Source organism: Drosophila montana, unplaced genomic scaffold (genome assembly GCF_035044405.1).
Source record: "Drosophila montana isolate Dmon_TW-CO22-7 unplaced genomic scaffold, ASM3504440v1 contig_3213_1, whole genome shotgun sequence".
Classification (NCBI taxonomy): domain Eukaryota; kingdom Metazoa; phylum Arthropoda; class Insecta; order Diptera; family Drosophilidae; genus Drosophila; species Drosophila montana.
The window spans coordinates 286,795-313,803 of NW_026998093.1; the positions used below are offsets into that span (position 1 = coordinate 286,795).

The window sequence follows — 27,009 nt, forward strand, 5'->3', positions numbered from 1 at the left end:
TTTAATAGCCCAGCAAAATATAGATAGTAATTATCTCGATGTTGCACCCCTCTTAAGTTAAGAAACTTGATTTGCACTTACCATTGGCATTCGCTGATTTAATTCTGTAAAGATAAGAAGCGTACAGAATGTTGCAATTAATAAACAGAAATTGGCGGTAAAATAAACATAAATTAGCACAAAGCAAATGTCAAATTGTTCAATGCCAAGAAACGGCGACAAATGGCAAATGCCAAAACGAAAGACTTAGGACACAAACTTCGTCTACGCAAATAAAAGTTTTGCGTGTGACACGCAGATAAACTACTGCAAAATATATGTATAAGCAGATAAGAGTTTTACACAAACAACACAATTGCATTACAACAGCAGCAGCAGCAGCAACAACAACAAAAACAACAGCAGCAGCATTCACCATTTGTTGCAACACAAACGTTGAGATTAGATTAGCGCACAAAATCTTGCGGATAAGCGTAGAATTGAAGAGGCTGAACCGGATTACCTGCCCGATTTGTGGGCTGTTCTTTCAATGTTGATGTCGTTTTGTTGCGGCGGTTGTTGTTGCCTTTGTTGTCTTCTGTTCTACAAATTCCGCTTTCAATTTGAAGTTTAGCAATTTTCTCTAACAGTTTCTCGCATTGCCATTAACTTTGGCCCCACAGTATTTGCACTTGCCACCGCTTTCTGGGTCAGATCGAGCACGAACCTAATGGATATAGATTGTGCGTATCAATTAACCGTCTAGTGTCCGTCCATTGTACGCCGTGTCCGTATGATTGAGTGCAACTCGGCATGCGGTTCAATTTTCCCCTCGCTTTGCCTTGATCGATTATAATGTTAACCTGAGCTAAACCGACGCCAGTTCGACTTTTTGATTCGCATTCGCCTCTTTTTAATTTGGCCTTTTTTTCTCTCTTTTTGCAATTCAATTAAAGTGAACAAGCTCACCGTTCAGCCAGTCGTTGTCCGTCTTGGGGGCCGTGCCTTTGCTCTGCGCTAATTTTCCAACTGTTTTTCTTTTATTTTCTGCGTTTTTTTTTCTTCAATTTTTTTGTATGTTTTTCCTTTGAAACGTTATGTTCTCTGCGCTTGTTTTTCGTCAGCAGTTGATTTTTTTTTTGTTGTTTTTTCGCTATCGAGCTTGAAGCATGCTAATTGAACACGCCTTTTTATGTAGCTCGGCGTTGTTGCAGCTGCCTTAAACGCTTTAAACTTGAATTTCGTTATTCGATTTTCTATCAAACTATGAAATACGAGCACGAAGCGACAATTTTGTGCAATTTAACAATGTTATTGTCAAACAGAAAGTGAGCTAGATGCAGACTTGCTGTGGCGTGCGTGCTATGGGTGTGTGTAGGCGGACACTGTTTTTTTTTTTTGATTATTTGGGCTTAAGCTTAAAGTTAAATAAATAAATCAAATAACAAAATCGATGCAGGCATAAATTGCAGATAATACTCGGGCAAACCAGTACAATCTATATTTTAAATAATATTTAAGATTGTAAGATTGGAAATACTCAAGCAACAATATAAACAATATATTTAAATAAATTCATGCTATATTTTAAGTAGTGTTTTTTGGTAAATTACAGCAGATTCACTCTGTAGTATATTCTAAAAAATAAGTTGATTTGAACTTTGGCTAAATTGCAACAAAATATTATCTCTTAAACAGAAGCCCAATTTTCATATGCTTAAGAGAATTCTTAAACGTTGAATCGAATGTATTAAAGAGTCTACTTGCAGTTCTTTATAAAAAGAATTTTAAATAGATTTGGCATTTCGAGTGGCTTAAAAATGTTGATGCTAGCAATCTACAAACTAGCACAACATCATTTATTTAACGCTCTTCACTCGGCAAGTTAAGTAATTCAAGCGCCAGTATCAATTCGACAGTCAACATTTCAAATCAAATGGTGCTTTGAGTTTTTCCGACAAGTGGCTCAGCAAAAAAAGACATTTGGAGTTAACCGTGTTGCCATTACAATGTCTAGACATTGAGCAAACATTGTCAGGCCGAATGGCAGGTGCCATTAAAACGCGACTTCTGAGGTGTCCACTAACAAATCATGAGCCGAAAAACAAAAACAACTGCAAATGGCAACTAGCAAACTTGTGAGCTGCAGCAGCCGCGGCAGCAGCAACATGTGCCGAGCAAATTTATAGCGCCATTAGGCGATCGAGAATTGCATCAATATGCAAATAAGTGTAACCGATATTACATGTAATTGCTGCTAATTTGGCAGCCAACACGTCCATGCACGACGCCCGAACCCACCGAACCGACCGCCAGCTGACATGAAACAGTTGCAAAAACAACTCTGGCAAACTGACTGACTAAAGCTGACGGCAAGGTGAACAGCGTGACAATCCGATTGCTGTCTACCTATACGGGGTGCGGGCTGCGGGGAGGGCTACTCCATATGCCCAGATTCCAGCTTAAATAATGGCAAATCTAAGCTAGACAAGCAGCGTGTGAATGCGTAGCCAAACATGCATCGAGCTACGAGAGCCCCCTCCCCAACCCAATCGAACACCCCACTCAAACTGTCTGCCTACGAGACTTTAGTTACAGACTATGCTCATGTGCCCAGCGGATCGGGTGTAGGGTATGTTGGGTGTGTTTCTTATAGAGAGAATATGTCTATAATAAGATTATTTCTTTGAGGTATTTTAATCACAGACAATTTTGATCATTCATTTGTGTGTATTAGGTATGCCTCTTATAGATAGAATGTATTTAAAATATTATTCCTTGGATGTTTTTTAATCTTATACTATTTAGTATTCAGGTTCTTCAGTCTGTTGTCTTTTGGAATTCTTTGATATGCAAAACAAATACATATAATACAAAATGACCAAGTTAAATACGCCAATTTTTATTTTATGTTTTGTAAATCTCCATGAAGGGTATGCCCCTGTCGTCTTTGGCCGACGCCAATTGCTTCTCACTTGTCTCGGCTTTGTGTTTGTTTGTTCATTTGTTTGTTTTGCTTTGGCAAATTATTTGCGAAATTAATTTTATGCAAACATGCCGCCAAAATACAACAACATGACAATTTAATTGGACGCGACATGTGGCCAGCGTTCGATTGAAAGGCAACGTTAACTGCGGCAGCGACAGCGGCGCCTGCGCAAAGCCAACAAAAATTTTGGTTAATTTTGAGCTCGCGTGTTGCCAACGCCCCCGCACACTTGGCAGCTGAAGCATCCCCTCCAGCCCCTCCATACTCTGCAATTGCCCGAATATACTTTCAACAAATGAATGTCCATTTAAATGTATCTTGTCGCGATTACCGAGTGTGTACTGTGTGTATGTGTGTGTGTTTGTGACTGACCCACTCTACGCCTTTGATAGACGCCAAAAGAATGGCCTGTGGCAAAAATGTAGCCTCCAATAATTGTAGTTGTTGTTGTTGTTGCTGTTGTGTGTTTATTTTAAAGAGCAATTAAGTAATAAAGCAATTTCATGTTCTTTTGTTTTGCGCCTCGATTATTTTTGCCGCTATTCTGGCCGCATGAAGGCGCTTTAAAGGTTTCTCTTGCCTTCGGTGGGCGTTTAATTGAATTGCTGTTTGCTGTTGTGTGGGCAAATACATTGTAAATCTTTTTGTTACATACATACATATGTGTACTTGTGCCACAGCTGATATATTCGCACTGGATGTATGGACATAGCACATATTCAATTTGTCTGGTATTGTAAATGTCGCTGCATGACGGATCGTTGGGGTCGTCTTGGGGTCTGAGTTGAATGTCCGTGCTGGCTATGCGACTCATATCGTACACGTTTTGTATATATGAGCGTAGAGATATATGTTTATGATGACTAATTGCGGTATTTTTCTAGCTAAATGCCAAAATGTGTCTATTTATTAGCATTTTTATTTATTGCTTGTTGTTTGTCTTGGGCAATTAATTTGAATTGCAAATTTATGCGCTTGCCTTTAAAGCTGAAATTAAAAACAGCTTGGCTAACGAAGTTATCACAAATCGATAACTTATCGATGGGTTATTTTGATCACTTTTCCAAATATACTTCTAGTAAACAGCTAGAAAAGGCCTCATATATGACGAAAATCGAATAAGCTTAATAAATTGATCGATATACATACCTTCTACATCTTAGAAATATGACCATTACAATAGCACCTATAAGACCCGATATGATTGAGACTACGATTAGGGTGAATACCCATCCAAGCTCTCCAGCGTTATCTGTAAGAAAACCATTAAAAAATTTCAATTAAAACACAAATGAGATGAGTCTTGTAAAAAACTAGATGATCTAGCTATAGAGCGATTGCAAAAGCAGGTGTAATGTTTTTAAGATTATGCAATTTTTATGGCGCGATGGCGATAAAAATGATAAATTCATATGAAAAAAAAGTTATGAATATGAATATGAATATAAAGTTGCACAGCAAGTAAATGAGAGAGATAGATACGTATCCGAAAGGTGTTTCGCCTAGCTGTAAAAAAAAAGTAGAACATAAGCAAACGAATAATGAAAATTCGTGAGTGAAGTCAATTAGGCGCCATCAGAAGAAGTTGGCGATGAGCAGGCGATTAAAACTGCTCTCAAAACTGAAATTAAACGAGAAAACTGCACGACTCTCTCCCTTTCTCTCTCGATCTCCCGTTCCCACTCTCACTCATTTAACGATGCAAAATTAATTACAAAGTTTATTATCTTAACAACTTCAGGCTGCCAGCCGACATTGGCCCCGCTGGTGATTTAGAATATTTATGGCCTCAGTTAAATGAGGCAGGCAATGAATACTGAATTGGGTAGGGTGAGAGGAGAGTGCGGATAAGACAGTGTGGGCCGTAAGGGTCAGGAGGCAGTAAACGTAGTGAAACACATGCGACTGCGTTTTGACCCTTTTGCCTAGACCTTATCTAGCAGCGGGCATCTGTAAACAAGCGAGGGCTAAACAAGTGGCAGGGGTGTGAAGGGCTGTGCCGAAAAGGTTAATTTCAGCAAACAGAAATCAACACGCATATAAATATTGCAGCCTGCCCTCACAGTTGCCACGCTTAATATCCTTTTGATAAAAGCCGACGAAATTGTAGCAGAAATGAACAAAGAGTCGGATCAGAAAAATACAAGTAGACAAATAAATTTCTGAAATAAGTCGAATGATATTTACCCTAAGAAGTTATGTTTAATTAGATTGATTCAAAATTTTTGAATATTAATTGAGGCAATTATATCCTTTAACCTATATATTATAGCTGACACTATAATATAAAAGCCTTGATAAGCTTAAAGATTAAATTTTTTTGGTTTCTTCAGACATTATAAGCTAAAGTATTTGCGTATAAAAATGTATAGAGTATATAATTAACTCAATGCTGATTCGTGTACTAAGCTGGGAATTACTTTCTTAATGGGCCCTTGAACAGAAAACTTTTATAAATTTAGCCTAATTTCGTTGAAAAATGTGGGGTTTTATTTCTTGAAGTTTTCAGGTGGTTCACTTGGCTACCGTTTGGCAGTTATCTCGTTATTCCACTTGTCAGTTGTTTAAATATTTATGCTGTCGGTGCTATAATAAGAGCAAACGCCATTATATTCGCTGCCACAGCTTCTTCTTTGCCGCCTGCCGCTATCCACCAGCGCGGCCTTCCATTGTCTTGAGCGTAATAATTCAATTGGCCGAAAACGCAGCCACGAGGCGAACGCTCTGGAAAGCGTAATTAATAACAAACAAAGAGAACGAATGAAATGTAATTTTTGCGTGTATTTTTTCTCGCCCTCTCTTTCACTCCCCTTTCTCTCTCTCTCTCCTGTAAATTGAGGATGTGGGCGTGGCGGTACAGCGGAAACGGGCTAATAAGCGGCGCCTCACAAAAGTGTTGGAAAAAATGCGCGTTAATTGAGGCGAGCTGTTAAGAAAAAAATACAAGCCAATAAAAAGAAACAAACGGAACGATAACACCTGAAGAAACTTGTTAGCTGGGCTAATATTCGACAATCAGGAAAAACTTTTTCTTTATGTAAAGTCGAAGGCAACGAAATTAGTTGCTCTTCCCTCCAGGCGGCTCCTCTGTAGTTAACTTCCGATTTTATACTGGTATGAGCTGTAGTTAAATTAATGCAACTGGCAAGCTATCTAGCTGAATAGCTCTCAAGTGAGTTGAGAATTAAACTCAGGCCCGCTGAGTTTGTTGTCGGATGCTGTCAGACAGCAAGTTGGCAACAGCATCGTAAAGTTCCACTTGTGACTGACGCAAGTTATGGCCAAGTGGCCTGGGTTGGTTTTTAAAAAAGACTCCCGTTTTGGGAGGGGAGCCCTTTACTTTATTTATGCCACTCGCCAGGGACCCCAAGCGGCAAGCAACATGCAACAGGTGTGCGCCGCTTCACGCAATGAGCGAGGCCCCAAGAGAGCGCGAGAGAGAAAGAGAGATAGGGAGAGCAAGAGCTGGAGAGGGAGCCATTCGACCTGGTCAGGTATTTATTAGCAGTTGCCGAGTCGCTGATCTATTTAGGTTCAGTATGGGCCAGTCTAATTGGCAACTCATTAAAATAACTTCGTGCTGGACAACGGACAATGGGCAGCTTGTAACTGGCTCGTCACTTTTGGCATAGAACATGGCAAAACTTTTGGTTTTCTTGGAACTTTTAGGACTTGACACGAAAACAACAACAACAACAACAACCGCCGAGAGGCAAAACTGTTGCAGCTGTGCAAATGCACAAGTTTCCATGGAAATGCAAACTGGGCTTGCATGCTGCAGTTGCAGTTCAACAGCAGCAACACCAACAACAACAACAGCAGAAGCAGCAGCATCAGCGGCAGCAGCAGGCGGTATTCGAGATACATCCATCAGATACAAATGGCTGCCCGCAGATGTAACCGCCGCCAACTTGCTTCGCTCGTCTGTCAGCAATTGTAATAATCGATCTGAGCCAAGATGATTGATGATGCGACACAGCAGCCCCCGATGGAGATTTATGGCCGCCAGCCTCATGCGTCTGCTATATCTACAAGCTCATATGTATCTCAAATGCCCAAAAGTCGACACGTAATTTCGATATGGCGACATTTATGGCGCATTATCGTATAATGTATTTTCTATATGCTAATTTCAACATCGTTTGGCTCCTGCTCCAACCCACCTGCTGTTGCCGCGGTGGTAAATCATACGAAAATTGGCCCACACGTTGCTGCTATTGCGGCAGCTTGTTGCAGCTTGTTTTTGCCATTGGCGTTGCAGCTGAGCATTTGCCAAACTGTCGCGCAGTTGCATTTTTAATTGCCCCACAAAAATACCGAAAATGAACAGCAGCAATGAACTGCAACTGCAACAACAACAGGCTGCAGCAACATGCTGTTCAGCTGAGTTTTATCTAACAACGTATCGGAGGCGCCTTCGCCTTTGCGGTGGGCGTGGCCGGCATTCGCATTCGTGCAACCAAAACGGGCCAAATACGACTCAATTAACAGTCCACACAATTAAATTAAATGCTCGCATTTGTTTTTAAATTGAGCAATTAAGAAATGATTTAGCGCATTTTTTGCGGCCATTTTGGTATTGGAACACATTTTTTTTCTTATCTTGGCTTTGGTGGGCGTTCGTTTTGGCGACACAGCTCAAAATTTGATTAAATGCAATTAATTAAAAGGAGTTTTCGGTATAAAGCTATTTAACAGAGCTGACTTGAATTATTTATTGTAGTTTTATAAATAAGTTTTAATTAACAATGTGAATGATACTTGTGTGGAAGGTGAATGTTTTAATGATCTAATTAGTATTATTTGTATATAGTATAATTATTTTCAATTTAATGATTGTTCATAGTTGAGAGAGCCGCATTGAAACCAATTATCTTAAGAGCATTGGGCTGGAAATGGTTTCCATTTCTAATTGTTCTATATTATTGAGGTTTTATAAAATTACTGAGCTGACCCAAATTATACGAATTGTGCGTATGAATTTAATGATATCGTGTAAATAACATCCAGATTTTGAGGTTTCGCAAAGGTAAAGAGCTGAAAATATTAAGTTTAATTAAAATGCAAAACGGGCTAATCAGTTTTTATAATTCTTTTGACGCGAATTTGATCGGAAAAATAACATAACATTCAATTAAAATATGAGAAATATTTGTGATTATATTAATTATGAATTTAAATTATACATTTTTTATATGCAATATTTTTTTTAATCATATTCAAGCAATTTTTTCTCAGTTAATGCAACTTGAGGGCTTAGTTCATAAACGTTCATTCAACATAAATAAAGGCTGCCAGCTGCCGCTTTTCTTTGTGATTCTCAGAACAGAAAATACAAAAAAAAAATAAGAAGAAGAAAGCAAAAATTATTTGCAGTTTGTTTCAGTTAAAAGGAAGTAGCATATGTAGGCCAAAAAGTCAGAAGCAGCAACATAAACTTGCGAATACCCCCCATATATTCATTACACATTCGTTTACGTATGTATTCGCAACATATGGGCAAAATTTGCTGGTCGCTTAACAGAAGGCAACGCGCAAGAGAATTAAATGACAAATTAAATAATGTCAGCAACGCGGCGGTTGGCAAAAGGTTAAAGCCATAAAAATAAGGGCCAAGTGAGTCCCCAAAAGTCAATATAATAAATTACACGGCGACAGTGGCGATAATCAAATGAACAACAACAACAACAAAAGAGTCAAAACAAGAAAAAAAAAAGTGCAACATGCGTTGGTCAATTCTTTAGCGGCATTTTTGGCTCTTCTGCAGTTGTTGTGCGGGGTTTTTTGTATTTATTTTTTGCTTGCCGAAAGTCGTTAAAAAACGCACAAAATTTTTGCTGCGGCTGCAAATTGTCAGCGAAATAAAAATAAAAATTAAATTGAATGCGCAAGCGCGCAGACAAGCGACAGGGATGGGAACAGGGGAAGCAGGAAAAGTGACTGAGACAGGAACTGAGACAGGGACTGGGACAGGACCCCCAGCGGCGGCGCCACCAGATACAAGATACAGATACGAATGTGAATGTGAATGAGTGTATGTGAATGCGTATGTGATTGTCGCTCTGCTGTTCTGCGGCTGTTGTTGCGTATGCCGAAAATTTCAACAGAAGTTGGGCAGAGAATTTCACGTGAAATTCGCAATGTTGAACTTGGGGCCTTTTGGGTCGACAGTTGTGGGTCCCCACTTAATTACATTGGAGACTGGCTAATTTTTGGCTTGTTTTGTAATTTGTTGCGCTGACAAGTGAGTAATTTGTGTGTGGGGCGCATCATTAACGGGCGGCGGCATTTTACCTAAAACCCTTTAACCAAGCACAGTTGCAGCAATAACAACAATTACAGGCAATTACGCGAATTGAGTCGTCACAGGGGGCGCGATGGGCGTTGCAGACAGCAAAGAGTCAACATGTAAATGCATTTGAATTTGGTGCACGTGAATCTCTCTCGACTCGCCACTCTGCTCCAGTCGTCGCTCTGGGCCGTTGTCTGGGCCTTTGTGCACCTTTTTGGTCTAATTAAGCGCCACAATTAAGTGCAAATGCGAACCGTGTGCGTGCACGCGTGTGTGTGTGTGTGCACATGTGTGTCTGTAATGTGAGCCGTAATTACGCATTGCAGACGACGTCGAGGCGTCACCCTCAACTACCACATTTTTTTTATGGCCTCACTTTAGGTTTTACATAAATTGTTCTAGCCGAGAGCCGACGAAATGTTGCAACTGTTAATTTGTGGTCAATAGCACACGTTGCTGTTGCACCGTCCACCCTTGGGCTACTTGTTTGTGCATTTTGTTTATAGTTTTTTTGTGTTATTTATTTGGTAAATTACTTTTCGGCAGGTGAAACAACAATTGCAACCACTACCACTGGCTACTGTGCACATCATTAGCGTTGTTTATTTCCAACCCAAAGTGTGCTATCGTACTGCTAATGACTTCATTTGACCACAAAGGTAGCATAGGAGAGAAAAGACTAGATTATAATAACAGGTGAGTTAAAACCATGTTATTCCCACATAAATGAATCGAGTGAACAAATCTAGCATGTATAAAAGAAGCATTTGCCTCGAGGCCAATCACTTTGCAGCGTCTGCTGGAATCTTGATTGAAGTTTTTTAAAGTGAATTCGCATCTTTTAACTTGGCATTTGCACCCTTGAATTTCGCATTTTCAATTTTCAGCTGCAAACGAAATGTCTGCCAAGTTTTATCGACTTGATTACTGGCTTTTTGTGCATTTCTGCACATTTCTTGTTGGCCTTTTGGCTTGTATACGCCCAGATTGGCAAAATGCCAATCAGCGGCATATCTTGGCAAGTAAAAGCAAAAATCTGTTTACTGTCAGAACCAAAATATAAATTCAATTATGCAAAAGCATGGGGAAATTCAATTTAACTTTTTGTCAAGCAAAAATGTACGAAGTTTATACAGCCAAAATATAGAGAAAGCTACAATTTGTGTAGCTGGCGCAGACACACGGAGTGAATTTTGGTATTGTCAACATAAATTATAATTTATTTCGTAATGAAAATTAGGAAATTACAGTAGGCATGAAACATTTCCCACATAAACATTGATTAATTGCCAAAAACAATTAGTGCATTAACACGCTTACGCAAAGCCAGTAAAAAATGATATAGGAGCACGTATATTTATATAACTGAAGCGAGAGGCTCAGTTCCAGTTCGTAGCGGGGCATTTCACTTAAGCCGCATGCATAAATTAAGACTCACAGTTGCCACATAAATTAGGCATTACCAACTGATAAGGATCGGCCACGAAAAGAGAACCAAAGCAAATTAAAATCGAGTGTGTAAAACAGTAAGAAATGAAAAGAATGTTGCCGCCGTCATATGTCAAAGCGCGAGAAGCGCATAGAACGGCTCCAAAATCTCCATACAAGTTATTAATATGAAGAAGAACAACGTTAAGCAGAAGACTTAAAGCTCATTTAATATGCAAGAGTTTTTCAGTATAGAAGAAAATAGTTGGTTGTGGCCTAGAGATTTGCATACTAGTCGTTGATATATACACATATATAATCCAAAATTCAAGAGTGTGCTAGCAAATGTCTCAATTATGAGGAGCCAGCTGTTGATCTGAATATAGTCATTCCCATACCCATTCCATTTCTCTTTCTTAGTAACTGGATTTGCATAACAATGCCAACAAATTATCTACTAAACATTTGTGTAATTATTTAGAAGCCAAGTTATGCGGCTCATGCATATTTTGAGAATATTTCTTCAGCTCACTTCATTTGTTTTCTTTCAGCTCTTTCTGCGGCTCGTCTAAAGTTTGAAAAATGTCTTAATTGAATTTTATGTTTCTTTCGCTGGAAAAAAACCTTTTAGGCATTTTTGTTCTTTCTTTGGGCCCTATGAACTCCAACTCCAACTCCTAACTCCTAAACGTCTTTAGATTGCCCGAATTCAAATTTAAATGTCATTGCCATGAAGTGACAACAGTTTTATATGCCACACGGCACACGATTTGGCTCCAACCCCTACCTCTACCACTAGGCAACCTTAGTTGCTGATGGTTATCTTCGGATCGGGCGGTATACCAAATGCTTTGCTCATTAGGTTTATCACACAAACATTTCACCTTTTGTCCTTTTTGTTGGGCACCCGCTAAGAAACTGAGAGTTGGAGTCGGTAGACATACGAGCAGGTAGTTTCGCTTTTCTTCAGGTAAATAGAGTCAGTTCCTGTTGCCGCATGATAAATGTTTGTATTATATAATTCTCAGGTGTTTCTTGTTGGCAACGCTCGCACAGCTCAATAAGAAATGAATTAAGAAATTCGATATAAGAGCAGGGACCGTAAGCTGTACAAAGCAAGATAAATTGATTCGGCTCCCTCTTAACTAATTAGTGGCGTATTATTTGTAGCATTAGGCAGCATTTATCAAAAAAGTTGATTCACTCCAACGAAACGCAAAATCCTCAACTGTAATTTATACTCGAGTGGCGAAACTCTCTTTCCAAACATTTGCCAAGTTTTGGGGCAACCTATCAATGCCAGTTACTCATTTGCCAAAGTATTCCAAATATTCCCTACCCTCCAATCCTGGCAGCCTAAAAGCCATGCTCTTTGCTGCGTTCAACTTGGGAAGACAAACAAAAACTTTGGCAGTGAAATGACAAATGGAGCCGCATGGAAATTCAAGAAATTCTCCATTTGCCAGGAAATGAAAATAGAGCTGTGGGTGGAAAGTCGGGTGCATATTTTACAATATTTATTGCTTAGGCTACAAACTTTTTGCCAAGTTGAATTTTAATTAGTTTAGTATATATGGCTTTTACAGTGCGCTAAAACTTGGCGCAAATATAAATCTTGTATAATTTCTGTTCAGCCACGCCCCCAATATACACACCCCAATTTGCGTCGCAAACTTCTTGGCAGCGCCAATTAGGCTGAAAGTTGTGCGCCAGCTAAAGATAATGTTAATACTGGAACAACAATATGAACAAATGCAAATCGCATGTCTTAATGAAGCGCAAAATCAAATTTAAATGCGCCCAGAACCAAAACAAATTTGACAGCATTGTTAATTGGTGCAGAAAGTGCGAGGCATATAAAAAAAAGAACTTTTTAGTTAAATTTATGAGAGCCCAAAGAAAAAAAATTGTTCATGGTGCTAAGCTAAAATATTTTCGGATAGACACATGAAAAACGCATAAATATTTGACACACACCCACCCGAAAGAATAAAATTTAATGGAAAACGCATGCATCAGTTAAAAGTTCTTTCGACTGATAATTTATATGGCACATTAAGTAGCAGCTCAGTGTTCCAATAGATTTCATTAGATTTTTTAATAAACTAGCATAAAATGTTGTATCTACAAGAGAAAGTATCTATGGGGTAACTTTTTATCTATATAGCGTTTGCTATAAGCCTTAAGCTAGCTGGGCTGTACCCATATCTTTTTGTCTAGCTGTTGACATAAATAGGTAAATAATAAACCAAAAGTCATCTAAATGCAGCATAATAAAAGACAATTAAATCAACAAGGTATGTCGTAAAAGGGCACACATTTAACTGTTGATGCGTATCGCTCTATGCAAATGCAAAACGAGACCTTTAAATAAAAAAAAACTGAAATACTCGAAAGAAATGTAACTGGGCAAACCCCAGCCCTGATATCAGGGGCACGATCGTCAAGGCAGGGCCAAAGTCAACAGTTACATTGAGTTTTATCTAGGCGAACGCATCGCGCCTAATCAAAATTTAAACAGTAGAACGACGAATCATAAAAATGCCTATGCAGAGGCCTTTGACTCTCTTTCTCTCCCCCACTGACTGCATAGGGGGCTGACCAGGTAGACTAACAAACCACTGGAAACTGAAACTTAACCAAGTGGCCAGTCCACGTAACATTCTCAACACTCGTAAACATATTTCAAATTAGTAGAACATTAGGTGTTAGAGTAAACATGCGACGGGAGCTGGCTGGAGTTGATACTAGTTTCTTGTTTCTCGTTTCTTGTTTGTTGATGTTATGTCGTTGTCGTTGTCAGTTCATAAAAACTTTTTATGATCTTTGGCCAATAGTCCTTCAGTGTGTGTACGTGGGTTTTATGACTTTCAGCCATGCGGCACTCGCACCATGAATGAACAGCTGCCCAAAATAAACCGCGCTGACCACAACTCCGTATGCCACAGTGGACACCTGTTTGCTCCTTGGCCTGTGCGCAGATATATATGGTTAGCCGCTAATCGTTGTCACTCAACATGAGTCTTGTGTTAACTGCTTACGAATTACAATTCTTGACAGCTTTTATTGTAATTTTTAATTTATTTCTCTGATGTTTGTTTGGTCTATAAAGTAAGAACCTACGAGAGACTGTACTTATCACAAGGTAGTCAAAAGGTTCAAGCCAAAAGGAAATTATTGATGGCTTGGCTTACGGCTCAAACCGATTGCCTGCCTTCAGGTTCTGCTTGTGAACCTGGTTTCTTATCATCATTTAAGTTATTTTATTTAAATTCAAATTATTCATTCTTAAGTCAACATCTTTGTTAATTGTTTGTTATCATTCTCGTGCTTTCAATTTCCACTAACATTTTTCCGCATGAATTATATTCCACCTGCTTGGCGCGCGGATCTCAAACATTCAGGCGTAAATTGAAAATTTCCTTAACTTAGTAAATAAATACGAAATAGGGGCTGTGTCAGGTCCGCAATTTAAATGCTGACTGACACTCATAATTATCCGCGCATGGATTTTCAATTAGGCGAAATTTATGTGCATTTTTCGAATGCTCACGGCTCATTAGTAAATTAGATTTTTGAACACTAAAAATAACGCCCACTTTGCATTGCGACGCCCGCGCCCAACCCTATCTAAAATTTCGAGCAGCTCCCGCATGAATCGGGGGGTGCGTTGGCAGAATTTCAAAGAATTTTGTCGGCTCGCTGCAAAATTTCGTAAGTTTGAATACGGAAAACGTTTTTGTGATGATGCGCTGCTAATGAGCTTGGGGGAGAAGTGAAAGAAATTGATTTTTAATTTTTTCCAGTGCCACAAAACAAAAAAGGAAAACTTAGAAATGATAACAAGTTTCTGGATGCCGAAGATTAAATACCCTCTAGAAAAACAAATTTGTCATAAGATTTCTTTTGTGGTATTAATGGAGAATTCTAACTTTATTTATAGGAATCTTCTAAAACTGTATATTGATAAAAAATGTATCTTATTTTTGAACTCGAAATTGTATATTTCGTGAAAAATTGTGTATAGCCTCTGCTGTAAGGGCATAACAAAAACAAATAGAGCCGGCATTTATAAGCGTATGTTTATGTTTGGGCAGGAAAACTGCGTCTACAATTTCCTTTGATGTTGTCGCCACCACAGCGACAGAGAGACAGCGAGAAAGAGAGAGAGGGAGAGAAACAATGTTTCTCCGGACTTGTTTTCGCGGTGGCGTGTTGCTGACATCTCCTACTTGAGGCCTCTTTGATCTTGTGTCTTTTGTAGGCTGCCCCTTCGGGGTAGAAGCGCGCCTATTGCTTCAATAATTGGTAACAAAATGAGCAGGCAAAAAAACGCATAAATTGTAATTAAAAAGTGAAACTATTTTAATCAGCATTTCAGCAATTTCAGTAATTCTATTAAATGCCACTGGGACCCCTCCCTTGGCCGCCTCAATGGCCCCTACGCTCTATCTACTGTCTCTGCACTGTCTGGCGCCCGCATTTAGCAGCAGCCTCTGTGTGTGTGTGGTCCAGTTGGTTCCTTGGTGCTGCCACAAGCAACTTCACCCGGCTCCCTCTTCCTTTGCCCCGTTCGCCGTTTTCCTGGTCCGTTCACGATTCGCCCTAATTGATTAAACGAGAAACAAAGCGACGCGCAATATGCAGCAGTCGACGTTGACGACGCCACAATAAAAATGCAAAATGTAAACAAAGTTAAAAATATTATGCTGGCATCTCACAATACACACGCACACAGGCAGTCGCTTGCTTGCACATTGCATCAACACCCCCATATAACAACAACAATATCAGTGCAATATTTTACTAAATGCGCTGCCTGTAATAATAATTTTTCGATCTTCGGAGCCCAACTTGTTTACTTTTTACCATACCGCATAGAAAAAAACCGCTAAAACAAAAAGAAAGAAAAATTGTGGTAAAAAAAAACATGAGCAAACGAAGCAGAAATTATGAAAATTCCATGAAAATAGCAAATAAGTTTTCTCGCTGCTTGGCTGCCCTGGAGTTCCTCCCTTGTGTTTGGTTCTGTGCTCTGTGTATTATGTTTACTTTTTTATGGCCTCCGGCCGCAGTGCGTTGCAACAATTATACGAGTGAGAGCACAGCGCAACAAAAACAATCCGCAAAAGCTACAAAACATGAGAAGAATTCATTCATTTCCGCTTACAATTTGAATAGTTCTCTTTTGAAACATCGCCCGTTTTTAGAGGCTTCACAGTTGCGTCACTTGGCCAGAAAGAAAAGCAACCAAAAAAAAAAAGGAAGAACAAAATTGTGGCTCTTGCGGTTTTTTGTACACATTCCATAATCTGCGGATTAGTCTTATATTGTTCTTAGTATTGGTTGAGAGGCAGGCGTTAACGAGCGATTGCCAGTGAACAGGCAGTTCATGGGGCGTATCGGAATAAACGATGCGGAAAAGTTGAAAATCATAATTGCTTCTCGAAAGTGGGCAGCAAAGGAATTACAGTTTCCAATATAATATGTATTTAATGTGCCATATAATATTTATTTTGAATGGAACCTGCACTGAATTGCCGACTTTATGCCGGTAATGGAAGAGATCTGAGTTGAGATTTTACTTGGTCCGTGAAATATTGGAATTTACTAAAAAAATATATATATACTAGCGGGTACGTATACAATAAATTCCCAAATCGCTGAAACACGTATTCATTAAGTTCTGATGTAGAGCTTTGAAAATAAGTTTATAGCAAAACGTACAAAACCTAAAAGCAAGACTATGGTTACCAGATTTATATGCCAAATTTATCTAAAGGCCAAACCATTAACAAATAGCAAAGCTTCGTGAAAATCTGATGAGATTTGACCAATTTACGGGGTCGGGAAAGTTTGAGCTATGTCTTTAAAGATATTTGAGGATACCATTTTCACATGAATTTCGACCAATAAAAAAGTTTCCCATGATATGGGGGTGGAAAACTTTAACCTATGTCTATTAAGGATATTTTAGGGTACCATATTCACATGAATTTTGACCAAGAATAATGTTGTCAGATTTATATGCCAAACTGATTTAGAGGCCAAACAATTCACAAAGAGCCAAACCTCGTGAAAATCAGATGAATTTTGACCATATTATGGGGGTGGGAAACTTTGACCTATGTCTATGAAGGATATACCATTTTCACATGAATTTTGATCAGAAATAATGTAGCCTGTCTGTTTCCCTGAGCAAATGGCTTAATTCGGGGCTTAGTTCAAAGTGAAAAATAAATTGGAATAAATTCCATTCTTCGTTTTAATGGTGAATCTTTTATTAAAAGTACTTCAAAGCTTTAAAGTTTAGCTCGTTGCAGATAAGCTCAAAAGTATGCTATAAACTGATAAGGGATATGCTTAAATATCGTTTATTATTGTTGCCTTACAGTCTCGGCTTGCAACTACCCCAACCATGCGACCAATACAATAGAGCACCAGCTGCTGCTCTCCAAATTGCTTAGCCATTTTCATAAGTATTGTAACTGGTAATCTGGCCGAAGCGCTTTTCAGTGGCACTTTGAATAGCTTTTGGTGCGCATAAATCTGTCAATAATTGTTACGTCTATAGCTTTACAATATTTATGGTGTTTGCGGCACAATGGCATTATGCCATTTATGATATTATTACCCCAGGGGGTGGTCGACAAAATACGAACTGTTTAAGTCTTTGCCACACACGCCCCAATGCTCAGAGCCAAAGTTTGGTCCCAAATGTGGGCGCTTTATAAGCAACTTAAATGTATTTATATGATTTTATGTGTATTTCGCCACAACAATAAAAATATCAAAAGTGCCAAAGGCGCTGCGAAGCTGCCTTTAACAGCTGCTGCTGTCGGGACTTTTGCCTTTGTCATTGTTTGTTGCTGTTTTTGTAAAACATTTGTTGTCCGAAATGAGTCCTTTTTGTGGGTTCCTTTGGCAAGTTGTTACATTTTTATTGTGCTACAAATTGCTGTAAATATTTGCAGAATGTCGAATTGTTAACCCTTTTTTTATATAAAGCTGTTGTCCCTATTCTAATAGAGGTTGGTGTAAAAAGAGCCAAGATGGTGCATAAATTACACAAAAATATGCCGTTCAAATAATCAAGCGGCCAACTTAATATACCATAAAGTAAAGCTGGAGGTGAGAGATGTGAAGGTGAATTTCGAGATGAGTATGTTTACCGATTAGTATCGAGTGCTCAGAGAGAAGCCTTTCGAAATTGTTAAAGATTGCTGAAAATATGTTTAAATGTGATTCCCAATTCTTAATTTAATCTGCAACTTGGTCCAAATGACGCCAAACTTAGGTTATAATCTTATGATACTTCATACTACACGTTATGCACAAGTTGGAATTCATTTAAATCGAGTTTTTATTTGGCCTTTTTTTTGCCCATCTCTAATGGAACTCAGTTCCCAACTGCTTAACGAGCACCGTGCAAATTTCGTTACGGCTCCAAGCTCTGCGCTCATAATTTAGACATTCAGGCGGTTTCGACCTTTTGATATTTTGTTAGAATTGTGAAAAATTCTGGGAATTGCCTGGGCGCCCAAAATGTGTCGCACACAAAAAGAGCATTTTGTTGGGAAACATTTTGGCACTGTTGTTGTTGTCGTTGCTGTTGCCGTCGAAGCGACAGAATTTTGCATGCCATTTGATTAATTGCCATGCAAATTATGGTGTAAATATAATAACATTTTATTCAGCTGTCAATTTGAGCGGCAAACAAAACGAAACAGAAATCTAGACATGGGCCACGACATGCAAAAACTCAATTTGCCAGGGCTCCAACGGATGAAGCGAAGTGAATGGCATTCGCTGCAGCCGAGGCACGACTTGGGCTGGGGCCTGGGCTTGGAGTAGCGGAGCATAGCGACTGCTCTGGCCGAAACCACCAAAAACACCTAGGCACAAAATTAAGACATTAGTCAAATTTTTTTTTTGCTGTTATTATTGCCTGTTGCCGTATGGAGGAGCTGTTGCCGCTTAATCCCTTCGAATGGCACAGGCAAAGGCAGCAGCAGCCGCCGCCGCCGCAGGTATTTCCAGGGAACTGACCAGTTTTGCCCCCTCCAGTCCAGGCGAGTGTTGCAAATTAGTTGACACGTTGGCTGCGGCTGGGGCAAACGCCGGCAGCAGACGACGCGACGGCGCGACAAACAGTCGCAGTCGGCATGAATAAAGTCATTTATACATATTCACACACAAATATATATAAATATATATGTATGTATATATAGTTCCATATGAGCGCATGATGAGAAATACTGAAATGTTTGCCCCAGTCTATAATTAGCCTAATAACCCGGGCAACGGGCACGAGTAATGGGCAATGGGCTCTGCCGCCAGCTGCAGCGGCTTCTACTCCTACTCCTGCGTCGGGCTCGAGCCGCGGCCCTTCCTGTATAATGACTTCAATTTGCGCTGAAAGCGATTCCTGGAAATCAAATACGCCAAACGGCTAAATGCCATGCTATTTTCCCAACCATAACCCTAACTCGACTCCACTTATGCTCTCATATGTGGCTGTGGCCAACGGTCATTTGGTATTCGCTTTGTGCATTTGGTATTTGGGTTATGTGCGGGTTAATTCTAACAAGTTTTCAACGGTTGACTTTTGATTGTGCTTTGTGTAATTATTATGCAGATGAATTCAAACGGCAAATAAAGTGACTGATGTTAATTATGTGTACATTTGTTTGCTAGAACTAAACTATTTCAACATTTTCAAATATGTTCTAAGTTACCGACATTCAATTACTGCTTTATCACTTAAATCAAAATCAAAATGTTGTTAGATCGAAAACTAAAGTGCTGGAGCTATTAGTCTATTTTCTTTTAGAGACTAACATTTATTTTTTATATCCATAAATACATTTCCGTTCCTATAAAAATCACTTCACTTATCTAGTTGTGACAAGATCTATTTCAACTTTAATTCAATACCCCTTGCAAATAGTCGAGCAATGCTTATTACTTTATTTCTGCTCAAATAAATTAAAGAAAATACTTTTTAAGCAGCCAAATGGAACCTAGTCTAGGCAGAGTCTTAATCATCGGCATCAGCTGCATCATCAGCAGCGGGTTCTGCTCCTGCGCACGCCCACTGCTTCATATATTTTCATGATGTTTCGTCTAAGCCAGGTTACAATGAGGTTTCTCGCCCCCCACTTTTTTTTGCGCGATTTTACAAGCGCAGAGACAAATGACTCGAGCTGGCGATGGTCGCGATAGGCCGCGGCAAGAGCAGCGAATGAATCCAGCAGGGATCGAGGCTTGGAACGCCTAAGCCAAAGGCTGTGCCACCAAGAGTTATGTGCAAAATTAAATTTGCAAACGCAAGTGAAGCAGAAGGAGGCAGCACAGACCTGGCCAAGATCCGAAAAGACTTGGCTCTTGAAAAATACAGCGCCGAAAAGCAATCGCGCCACGCACGCCCAACATCAGTTTGATAAATTGATATCAGCGATCGATGTGCGGCGATGCGCGGCTAGCGTTGCACAGATACCGAGTATTGTCTTGTCGAGGAGTTGCTGCAGGAGTTGGGGATGGGCTGACTTTTTAATTGAAAAACGCGACTACAATGCGGGGCTAAAGGGCCCATTATTCATGGGGGGCTTAAAGAGAGAGAGAGAGAGAGAGAGAGACAGAGACCGTAAGATATCGGTATATCGGCACTTACCTATCGAACCGTCTAGGGAGTAGGCATTACGCTGCCAGGCCCACGTGCATAGATCACAGGTGGTCAGGCCGTCAGCGGCGACGCTTTCATCCAGAAAGGGTGGACGCGGCGGCGGTGGCACAAAATGTCCGTTCCACAGACCATTCTCGCTGGCATCGAAGGCCAGCGGCGAATCGAACGTGTCCACCTCAATGGCATTGGACCACCAGTCATCGTCCAGCGGATTATATCCAGTATTGGCGCCGCCCAATTCAGTTGGATCTGGCGCTGCCAGCTGACTGTCCATGTTGGGATCAGGTTCATTGGCGGGCGTTGGATGCGCCGCCAGCGAATCCAGTCGAGAGTTGGGAAACGCTGAGCGCAGCGTTGTTGTTGCATCCTGATAAATATCCGCGCTGCCTGCAGCCGGCTGCCGTGGAAACATTTTCCTCACAGCTCCACCGAGCGGCTACTCAGCTAGGCGACAAGTGTCTCTGCGTCGCTGTGTCAATGCATCAGCCACATGGATTGCGTGTTGGGTGTTCCGGCAGTCGAGACTGCAGAGAAAAATAAATGAAAAAAACAAAATAAATAAATAAAGTTGAACACATTTATTAAAAAACTTGTCACAAATTATTAAAACCAGCTAAAATATTGCCAAATATTGTCAAATTTAAAGCAGTAACAACTTCAACTCCAACTCCGGCAGCTTGTTAGCACTTTTTTGAAAGTTGTTCCCCAAAAAGTTGCAGTTTAGTTCATAAAATATGAATATGGTATGGAGGGGTTGCATAGCATTAAAGACATTGTTCAGGCTGTAGAAGACTTTAAATGGACTGTATGGCAGCTTTTGCTGAGCCATTAATTTGGTAAATATTTTAAAATGTTGTGCAACAATATGTGGATATTTTATGATTCAACTAAATCTTAGACATTGTTAGTCTTCAAATTGGAATATTAAAGTATCTATTCGAGTGAATTGTAATAGATTGTATATTTTTGCAGTTTCATCTTAAGTTTTGTATTAATTCTAACGCTTCTCGTTTCTTAAAGTTTATCTCACAAATTAAACTTAATATATCTCTCTTTAGTTATCATGTCCCAGCCACATGCTAAGCTCCAAGCGAAAACTAATGATGCAGTTTCCACCTTTATAAATAAAGTGCACAATAAAGACCTCAAATTGCAGGCGACCAACATGGAAGGGGCGTGGTCTATGCAAACAGAACCGCATTTGTGAGTCAGGTTCGGGTTTCCAGCTACTACAGCTGCCAAAGCTACCGGGTCTGCTGGAGCTGAGGCGGAGGCTGGGGCTGGGGCTACGGTTGGGGCTGGGGCTGGGGCCGAGCTGGTGGTCCGTTGCCGCCTTGTTACACGTTTTGGTGCTCCAAAGTTTCCGCCTGACACACATTAATCAATGCAAGTAAGGCGTCCGTTTGTGACACTAATGAAGTTTCTTAACAAGATTAGAAAAATGCGATAAACTCCAAAGACCCACTAAATAACCAAAGTATTGTAAAATGTACACAATCGAATCCGTTAAGCAAATAGCTTGAAGAAAAAAATTGCAAGTACTGTTAAAAAGTTCATTGGGTCAGCATTACGTGGGGGCTTTTCGTTTCGTTTGCATTTGTACGTCTTGTAAATAGAAAAAAAGTGAAACTCCATTGAGAGTCGGACAAATGTGCTAATCAACCACGGTCAGACGAACAGATCATCTAACAGAAATTATATCTTTTCACTGTGATTTATAGGCCGGCAATTACAACCCGACTCGCTGATCGGCCATTACGCGGCGTAATAATGCGAAAATACCAAAAAATCAAAGAAAAGAAAAAAAAAAAGCAAAAAAAAAATTACCAAACAATGGCAGGCCGAAAAATAGTGAAAAACCGAAATCATTTATCATAATCATTGTGATTGATTCGTTGAGAAAAAAATAAATATCACAAGTGAACAAAAAAATATGTTATATCTTGGGGTCGTATTCAAAGGCGCCCGCTCATCAGGCATATAAACGGTGCTTATTGTTGTTGTTGTTGTTGTTGTTGTTGTTGTCTCACGTCTTTGGCTCACGTTTTGCTCCATTGAATCACTCACTCAACTGTGTTACCTCTTGGCCAGCATGATCCAAAAAAAAAAATAAAATTGTTTTGATTCGGTGACTGACCGGTTAGCAATTTGACCGCCTCGAATCGTAGCGGTGGGTGGGGTAAAGGGCAATAGTGCGAATTTATTTTTGTAGCTACAATGCGGTCAATTGTTCAAAATATCCACAGAGCAACATATACCTTGTTTTTTTTTTTTTTAACTTTCGAATATTATCAATCATGCATGCAGACATTTTGTGCTCGATTTCAAGTGTTTTTAATGGGTTAATTGTGTTAAAGTAAAATAAAAATATGAAAACTTGGAGAAAAACTGAAAACAATTAATTTTAATGATATAGTTTCTGTATGAATTCGTTTCGGCCAAAAGTTTGTCATAAGCTATATTTATAGGCAAGCAAAGAAATGGACCAAATGGGCGAATCATTAGGGCAAGTTAACAACAAGCAGCCAGGTTCGAACTTCAGGTTAAGTGTTTCTCTTTAGCCAATTAATGTGAATTATTACCATATATGTGCAATATTAACAAAATGTCTAATAGATCAGGTAAGACTGGCAACTAAATAATTGTATACTAAATTACAAGCAACTTTTTCTCTAGCTGTTTTCTTGATTAAGTTGTCACACACTTTTCTCACTGCTCTTTCACATGCTCACAGCTCTGCGCATATATCATAAATTGTTGGCTATGGATCGGTTTTGGCCATCTTCCATATTAATCACGCCGCATGAGTTGCTTTCAGCAGACAATGGCGCGATATGCCATCGCCAGGCGACCAAGCAGTTGCCTCTGTTGGCTTTTTTTTTTGTTGGCCATAGTAAACGCAATGATATTTTGGCAACATGAGATACGGCAAATCTGTTGACCAAGTTTTCACATTTTCAAGTCTTAAATACGCTGGCTCTGTGCGTTAGTCAAGTGGCTTAATTTATATTTATGAAACACAGCACGAACATTATCTGAGCCGCCTTTAGGCCAACAAGAGTTGCTGACCAGGCCAAGCCAGAATGGGCCACAGGCAACAGTGTGTTTGTCGAACTGCCGAACTTGTCGAAGAGTTATGGCTTTGACCCACAACAAACCAAACGACGTACAGACAGGCAGGGCGACACACACCAAACACACACATACACACACACACACACCACAAACGTATACATGTTGTGTGCGGTTTTTATGAACTGGAACTGGAACTGGACTCGAAACTGGGCTCTGAACCTGCACTGTGGCCGTAATAACAATTTAGGCTTGTTTGGCGTCTCGGGCGGCAATTTTTCACATTAATTACAAATTACAGATTTATTAGGTATGAGCGCAGTGGCTCAGTCGAGACGTCGTTGGGCATGTACCGCCCCTGGACAAGGGGAATGCTGGCAGCAGACTCCTTTCCACATGCCACAACGCACAGGGCCAGCTACGCAAAACTTGGCTTAAATATTAATGAGTGGTGTAATTTGTTGCATTGTATGTAATAAATTAATTTTGTGTGCGTCGCGGCACTCGTGAGAGCCGCTTCGAGTGTACCTGACGTTTCTAGACCGAGTGGCGCAAGGTACATTTGCATATGCGAGCGGTGCTGGCAAGCAAACCACTTGCAACTCGCCGACCGTCCGAGCTGGACGCTGCAGCCGCAGTTGCACCTACTCCGCACTCGCCACGCTACACAGAAGTGCATGAGTGGGCACTCGAAAAGTACTTGCCACTAGACTGATTATAGTCAATTCGTTGAATTGGACCACCAAGTGGTAGTGGCAGCAACATCAGCAGCAGCAGCAGCGGCACCAACACTAACAGCAGCGGCAGCAGCGGCAATCGCAGTCCAAGATAGACACATCCGTACCAAGCTGGCTAAGCCACTGAGCAGGGCAAGCAGCCCAGTCATCGTCAACGTCATCGTCATCATCGCCAACGACACTAACACAAAATCCACGCGCGTCGCTGCACAGTGGCATAAAATGATGGATTTGTGTGCGACAGTGGGATAAAGTGTTGCAGAGTGAGCTAATGTTAATACGCTAATAACACTAAAAAATAAATACTTACAAAATTATTATTTTTTTTTTATTATTATTTTTTTAAAGTGCAAGTTGAAGTTTTTGAAATATTCGAAAGCTTGTCTGTGAATTTTTAGAGTATTAAAGGAGTATATATTTTTTTTAAATTTGCAAATGGACATAATTGTTAAAGTAACATTTATGTATTTCGTTGCAATCGAATAAAAAATTTAGATAATGTGACATTTTCATTTATTAATATATATTAATTCATATATTCAACGTAATTATTACGTAATTGGTCAAAATGTCATATTTAGTTATAGTTATTATTCCAATTGCTTTACCAAATTTTAAACCTATCACAACGTACCAACTGATCACTGTGATCTGCTTACATATCATTTAATCAAATGGAATATCTAAATCCTATTTTTTAATGACGTTAATAATTTATTTGTTGTATATTATCAGTTATAGTTATATTTTTAATTGTTTTGCCCAGATTTTAAGCCCATCTTAACTTATCAATTGACCACTGTGATCTGCTAACAGCGCCAGCGCCAATAAAAACGTAAATGGCGCGTGATTGTGAGGCGTCTTCCACTATAGTGGCCTCCACACACACACATACTCACCGACTCACACACACAAACTAGCATACACTCGCACACATACAAGCATACGCTCGCCCATTACAACAACCACTTCAAGATGGCCACAAGAGTAGCATCTTATTTTGCTGCCTCTTGGCTTCGATGGCGGGCCATTTTTACAGGCATTGGGCGAATGGCAAGGTAGAAGGGGAGAGGGGGAGAGGGGGGCTCACAGAGTAGTCAGGAATGAAGCTACATAATGAAAAGAGTGTGTGAAGAATTTTAAATTCAAAATTGCATGAAAAGTCGTGAGTCGCAAATAGCTTGTTGCTGTTATTGTTGTTGTGGTAGTTGTTGCCATAGCTGTACGAACAGACAGATATCCTACTCATCACTTGAGAAAATGAAAAAACAATCATAAACAGCAGGCAGCAGGTAACAACAACAACAATAACAAGAACAACTACAATGCTGTAGTGTATACCAAGTAAAAACCACTCGAAAAAATGGGCAACAGACAAAACGCTTGTGCCTTGTGCCTTTATGTTTGGGGCTTTTCAGTTGTTACCAGCTCTTGCCAATTGTTGTTGTTGCTGTTGTTGCTTTCTTTACACTACACCTGTTTAGCTAGCCTAGGCGAGAGGGGTGCGTGTACTTGTGTGTGTGTCTGTTTGGCTCTGCTCCCACCGAATTTACTTTTGCCCACTCGCCGAGAGTCGAGACTTAATAAAGTTATTATAATTTAAGCGTTTTGATTATGCGCTTGCCAGTGTTTAAAATACCAATGCAAGCGCCTTCGGGACGCCCCCCACCCCACACACACACACATACACACAGCTCCCTAAGGTAAATTTACAAGTTTTCAGCGGGGGCGCTTCCTCCTTTGACTTGTGTGTGAGTGTTTGTGTGTGTGTGTGTGTGTGGGGGTAATCTTTGTGATTGGTTGCGATTTGCGTTTAATTTTGTTGCTGTAAGTGTTGCATGCACGACGCTTGCCGCTTCGCATGCATCCCGTTGGGCAAAATGTGCACAGCCATGTTGAGTTTGAGGCGAATGCGATAGCATGCAACTGGCAAGAGGGATTGACTCTGCGTCTGGGCCTACTTTGCGGGGGTGCTGCTATGATATTGTTTAAGTCTTTATTAGAGAGGCCAACGTTTTGGAAAGCAATGCTACGTAAACTGGATTCGCAGCATGCCGGGACTTGCATAAGGCTTCAGTCAGTTAATTGGTCGTGGCATGCTCATCGACTCGGCTACATGGCAACGCTTTGTCAGAGAGATCACGCAAAGATGTTCAAGCGGTTATCTGTGGGTACACATGCTGTGAGCGAAACCATTTTCAAAAGCTCTGTCACTTTTTTTAGCTTTATTTAGCTTTGAAATTAATACAACAATTATAAAACTGCCTTATTTTCTACATGTGCACTCATGATAACCTCAATTTAAGACATTCTAACCCCACTTTTTATCAGCTTAACCTCACTTTCAAGAGTTGCCTTCAATTTAACCTCATTCTGTGTGCAACACACACTTTCTATGGCCATGCCAAACTCTCCAGAGGTGACAATTACTTTCAATTTTCCAGCAACTGCTTGACTACACCGACTCCGGCTGCCTTTTGAATTTATATTTATATGTATGTAATATGTTCAGCTGTGCACTAAAAACCAAACCCGGCAAGGCAACGTAATGCCAAACAGCTTCAGCTGATGCTTCAATTTCACTGTGGCGAATACCAAAGCATTTGCCACAGTCACAACTCGCTGAACTCTTGCCCTTTATGTCGAGCATTTATGCCACAGGCAGTTGCTGCAGTTGGATCAGCTGTATCGCAGACCTGCTGCCAGCCCCAGTATTGAATTTGAAATGCTGGAGCAGGAAAGTGCAACATGATCAGAGCTGCTGGCACTCCGATGATCGCCAGCTTCGATTTGTATCGCCTTCGTGGCACCAGTCGTCGTCGGCGTC

At 40.2% G+C, this 27,009-nt stretch overlaps 1 protein-coding gene across 1 annotated transcript in view; it reads right to left on the reverse strand.

Annotated features, from left to right (window-relative positions):
• LOC135432699 (uncharacterized) overlaps nt 1-27,009 on the reverse strand; it is a 64,110-nt gene that overhangs the window by 5,094 nt on the left and 32,007 nt on the right. The window contains exons 3-5 of the mRNA XM_064688462.1: nt 20,362-20,897; nt 4,118-4,220; nt 82-104 (exon numbers count right to left, since the gene is read on the reverse strand). Of these exons, the coding sequence (XP_064544532.1) occupies nt 82-104; nt 4,118-4,220; nt 20,362-20,785 (550 nt within the window). The 5' untranslated portion in view covers nt 20,786-20,897. The remainder of the gene's footprint in view (nt 1-81; nt 105-4,117; nt 4,221-20,361; nt 20,898-27,009) is intronic.